The sequence below is a fragment of the Bidens hawaiensis genome, unplaced genomic scaffold (genome assembly GCF_021521415.1).
Source record: "Bidens hawaiensis isolate Kalapana, Puna unplaced genomic scaffold, B.hawaiensis_p1.1 tig00006302_1, whole genome shotgun sequence".
Taxonomy (NCBI): Eukaryota; Viridiplantae; Streptophyta; class Magnoliopsida; order Asterales; family Asteraceae; genus Bidens; species Bidens hawaiensis.
In genome coordinates this window covers 1,027,944-1,033,193 of record NW_027491421.1, presented here as the reverse complement: position 1 = coordinate 1,033,193, position 5,250 = coordinate 1,027,944, and the positions used below count along the sequence as shown (strand labels likewise).

The 5,250-nt window shown below is 46.7% G+C and overlaps 1 protein-coding gene across 1 annotated transcript; it reads left to right on the top strand.

The window, feature by feature from the left end:
* The first annotated feature begins 296 nt into the window (after positions 1-296).
* On the top strand, positions 297-1,359 carry LOC143631981 (protein INAPERTURATE POLLEN1-like). Its single transcript, XM_077100588.1, has 2 exons — positions 297-312; positions 408-1,359. Exons 1-2 carry the CDS (start codon positions 297-299, stop codon positions 1,313-1,315), a joined length of 924 nt encoding a protein of 307 aa, XP_076956703.1. The 3' UTR covers positions 1,316-1,359.
* The last annotated feature ends 3,891 nt before the right edge of the window (positions 1,360-5,250 follow it).

Sequence of the window (5,250 nt, the reverse complement as noted above, 5' to 3'; positions counted from 1 at the left end):
ATCGACATAACCCATTTACCAAAACAATGTTTCAACTGAACCTAACCCGAACTCAATTAGCCTAAACTCAAGAGTACGTAAGACAGACCCTCGAGCTTTATCTCACGTTTTTTGTTTTTTTTCACTAAAGCAAGTATTTATTTAAACGTTATTTATTTGGTTTCTTGAAAAAAGTTTTAAACTTGATTCATCAGAAAGACAGAAACCCATTTCTTTCTTTAATCTTCATTTCAAGATCTATTCAACAACCAATCCCTGAATCAAACCCATCTTTTCTTCCCCCCCAAAACAAAAAGATGTTCAAATCATTATGTAAGTTTCTTCATTCTTGAATGTTATTTAATTTCATTTAATCATATTATTAATTTATTATTCTTATTATTATTTCAATGTTCTTGATCACACAGCCCGGAAGAAACCACCGACCAGCCACCGGCGATTCTCCGACTACTACTCCGACTGGATCGCCGCCATGAAAACCACCCACCTCCCCAATCTCCGCCACCACATGTCAAACTCCACCCCTAATCTCCTCGCCGCCCACGTCGAAATCATCCACCACCACTTCAAATCTTACTACCAAACCCTGGACCTCGCCGCCGCCGCTGACGTCACCCAGATCCTCTTTCCCTCCGGCCACCGCAACGCCCTCGAAATCCCATTTCTCTGGCTCGGCGATATCCACCCCTACGCCTTCACCAATCTCATTCGCTCGTTTCTCCTACAAGACGACACCGTTTCAGAAAACGACGTCGTTCTTTATCATCACAATCATAATCATAATAATAATATTAAAGGGTTTGAAGAACAACACGAAAACGGCGACGTTTATGATTTTAAAAAACTTGATGACGTGGAAAATGAAGCGGAAACGGAGTTAACGGAAGTAACGGAAGAAGAGGAAATAGAAGTGGGTAAATCATGTGAGTTTTTGAAGAAACAGTGGCCGTTGATGAACGCCTGGAAGATTCAGTCGCCGAAACTGACGGGTCGGATCGACCAGATTGAGCGCGGGCTGAGGTTGATGGTCCCCGCCTTGATGGACAGGGTACGGAAGGCGCAGGCCGGGTTTGTTAGGAAAGTGGGGTCGGGTGACGTGGCGGCGGCTGTGGCGGCGGCGGAGATGGAGGAGGAGATGGTGGGGATTGTGATGGATGCGAATAGGTTGAGGAAAGATGTGATATCGGAGATTGTGAGCGTGACAAGTGTCTATCAGGCGGCGTTGTTTTTGGAAGGGTTGGCCCAATGTCTTGTTGGGATTCGGGATGAGAAGTTGGTGCAAGAGTTTAAGAAATGTAAGTTGTTGATTAAGTGATGGTGTGGTGATGAAGTGTTTGTAATTAATGTGTTTGTTAATGATTTTAGGCATTGTTTGTTGGGATTTGAATGTGTTTTTTATGTGTGGAACATAAAGATTTTGGTGTTTTTGATTGATATGTTGTAGTCTACACAGTTGATTGAAGAGGTAGGTTCCAGCAGAGCCCAGTTGGACCCGCAAGACTCACCTTAAACAGGGACGTCTGCGCAGAGACCAACTGGATCCGCAGGACCAACCATGCTCAGAGACGTGACGTCCTTACGCGCAGTACGCAAGCTGGTCCCGCAGGAAATGCCTCCCAATGGTGAAGGACTCCGCCTGTCCCCGCAGCCTCGGATACAAGCCATTAGGGAAGGCCACCCGCGCAGCATGGCTACACGCACAAGGCACTTAGCTCTCGATCATTCAGTGTCACCTGAAGGAATGAGCCAATCCGGGAGCAATCCCGCACAGAGGCGGGAGGGGGAATACTCCCGCCCAAATAAGCCAGTCCGTATACTGAAGGATCTTTTACTGTACCTGACGAGGTATGGGCGAAAGATCTGATCAGAGATACGACAGCTCACTGATACAGTATGGCGAGCAGCATGCTCCTGTACTGTATCACTATTAGCCGCTGCCTACTCACCAACTACTGCCATACCACGTGCGTAGCCGTCAGTTGGTGGAACAGGAATAGTGTACAGCAGGCCTGGTCGCTATCAGCCGCTACCTACCCACCAACTACCAGCAGGGCACGTGCGTAGGCTACTGTTGGTGGAACAGGAACACTGTTGCAGCCGGCCATACCTCTTTGGAAACCTACCTTCGGCTATAAATACCACAAATGGTATGACCATCTCATCTTATCATACCTTACTACATTATCATCATATTATACCTGATATCTGCTCTAGCAATCTCTTAATATACTTTTATATTTAAAGAGCAATCTAGTCTGATTCTCACGCCGGAGGGTGGTCACAAGGAGGAACCCCCCCCCCCCCTTCTCAGTGACGAGCTCACGGTGTCTGTTTTGCAGGTTATCAGAAGAACCATCTTCCAAGGGTCTAACCCCTCGTGGGAAACATCTCTCCAACCCCCAGGTTACCAGTAATCTGTCCGGGGTCCGGTTAGTGTTTCTTCATTGGCGCCATCCGTGCATAAAGCTAGAACTTTATTTTTCTCCAGTTTTTTCAAACTTCTACAAAGATGGTTAGAGAAATTCCGGTAACCACAACCCCAGCTACTAGGGGGAATACCGGCAACACAGTTTTTACGAACACTACCCCGGCTACCGAAGCCGGGGCAAGTGAAGTAAATTTTACGAACACTACCCCACTTACCAAAGCTGGGGCAAGTGCAGTAAATGACCGCCTACTGGGATCCACCGATACCCAGTTTGAGAAACGAAGACTCCCCCGCCAGACTCTCGATGAAGTTAAGGCATGGGCGGAGGCACGACAAAAGGAATTCCAGGCTGAGTTGGACGAACGCTTGCGTTCCGTGCAACAGGCCGACGAATTCGAGTACTGGGAGGATGACTCGGAGGAATCCGACTCCGACGCGAACCCTCGCCATAGGGCAAAAGGGAAGCGTAAGGAAACGGAATCCCAACCGAAAAGGCATTTTGGACAAGCCTTCAAACCAAAAAGCACAGGTGGAAGTCCACGAGACTTCTCAAAAACGTTCAGACCAAACGTTGCAAATGCAGGAATGTCCAAGTTTGCAAGGGACATTGCGGAAGCAATCGCCCCAAAGAGTGCCAAACAAATGCCTAACATAGGCACATATGACGGTTTATCTGATCCAGACGATCATTTGAACAGGTTCATAGCGGGGGCAACCGTCAGCAATTGGACGGAACCCACGTGGTGCTACATGTTCCAAATGACGCTTGTTGGGGCTGCTAGAGCTTGGTTTGATCGTCTACCGGTCAACCACATCTACGACTGGGCAGACTTCCAACAGAAGTTTAGCCAACACTTCAGCCAGCAACGGAAGTATACCGAGGAGCAATGGACAATCCTCAAATGCATACGAGAGGAAGATGAATCTCTGCCAAACTTCTTCACTCGCTTCAACTCAAAGAAGCTAAGTTTGGGCAATATCAGCGAAGATCTTGTTCGCGCTGCCTTCATCCAGGGCGCACATGACCCAGAGCTCATCCGCACCCTAACGGGTAAAGATGGCATGCCATCCACATGGGATGGCATCATGACAGCAGCAAAACGCTATGCGGAAACGGAGAAGCAACTGGGTAAAGATCTCCCACAGAGCACAAACCTCTACACCCAGAGGACGAGAGAGGACAACGTCCTCACAACCCGACTAAATAAAAAACGAAAGCTAGGCATTTGGCAGTCAAGGGTAAACTTTGACACCTCATCTGGCTTGCAACATCGGTTGGGCGGAAGGGATAATGTACAGCCGCACAGAAACTCCAGATGGACGCCACTCACCAAAAGCGTCACTGAGATATTCGCCACTGAAGAGCTCCCGTGGCCAAAACCTCCGATAATCCGACATCGTCACGATGCTGATCGGAGCAAATACTGTGACTTTCACAAGACAAAGGGCCACAACACTGAAGAATGCATAGATGTAAAAGACATGGTCGAAGCATTTGTCAGAGATGGGACGCTCGCGCACCTCGTGGCGCAATAAAGGCTGAGCAGGCGGATGCGTGTAGAACCCCAGCTGGGGAAAACGAATAAAAATTCCAGCTTCAACATTAAGACTACATGCTGCGTAAAGAACGAGATCCCGAACCAGGTGCGTATCGGCTCGATGGCGCTCCCATCCCAACATGGAAGGGAGCTCATTTACACAGTTTGCATGTAAATCAATTCCAATTTGTAAAGAAAAGGCCAAGAGCCACTTCTAATGGAAATGATTCTCTTTTAAGAACATCGAAGCTGATGATTTTACATTTATACTTTTCTGAACACTAATATGCCGGTTTTCACCGCATAATTACGTGAGGTCATTGCATGGGAAGGCGGTCCTACCCGCACGAACCCAAAAAACGTGACAAACCTTCACGCAACCGCGCGTCGAACGGTTAAACTATGCAACACTGGTGACGGCATTCACATTACGTGAAGTCGTTGCGTGGGAAGGCGGTCCTACCCGCACGAACCCAATAACGTGGCAAACCTTCACGCAGGTCAGTTGAAGGAAAAGTTCAATTCTCCCATTAAATGAAAGTGCCGGTCTATCCGCATGAATCATGAAAGGAAACTGAACACTAACCTATCGACAACCGCGCGTCGAATGGTCAAAAACAAAATTCTTAAAAGGATAAGGAAAACCTACACGCAGGTCAGATAAGGGTAAAGTTTTGCCACCCTACTAAGTGCAAGTGACGGTTCTACCCGCACAATCACGAAAGAGGAAACAAAACTTCACACCTATTATCAACCACGTTCAAAGGTTAACTTATCCTCAAAGGATGAGGAAAACCTACACGCAGGTCAGATAAGGGTAAAGTTTTGCCATCCTACTAAGTGCAAGTGACGGTTCTACCCGCACAATCACGAAAGAGGAAACAAAACTTCACACCTATTATCAACCACGTTCAAAGGTTAACTTATCTTAATGCCTTAGAAATTTCGAAAAGGAAAACCTACACGCAGGTCAGATGAAGGCTAAAGTTTAGCCATCCTACCAAGTGCAAGTGACGGTTCTACCCGCACAATCACGAAGGAGGAAGCGAAACTTTAACCCATTATCAACCACGTTCAAAGGTTCTTATTCTAAACACTTGGAAAATTGCTAATTTAAACTAAGTATGCAAGTCATAAGTTTATAAAGCAAGGAACCCAAAGAAGGAAATAACAATCTTATACGCAAAAAGATTTATATTTCACAAATTAACTATTACAAGAATGGCCGGGTAACTACCCGCCCAAAAGAATAAAACTATACAAGTCTATCTTAGCAATGGGAAG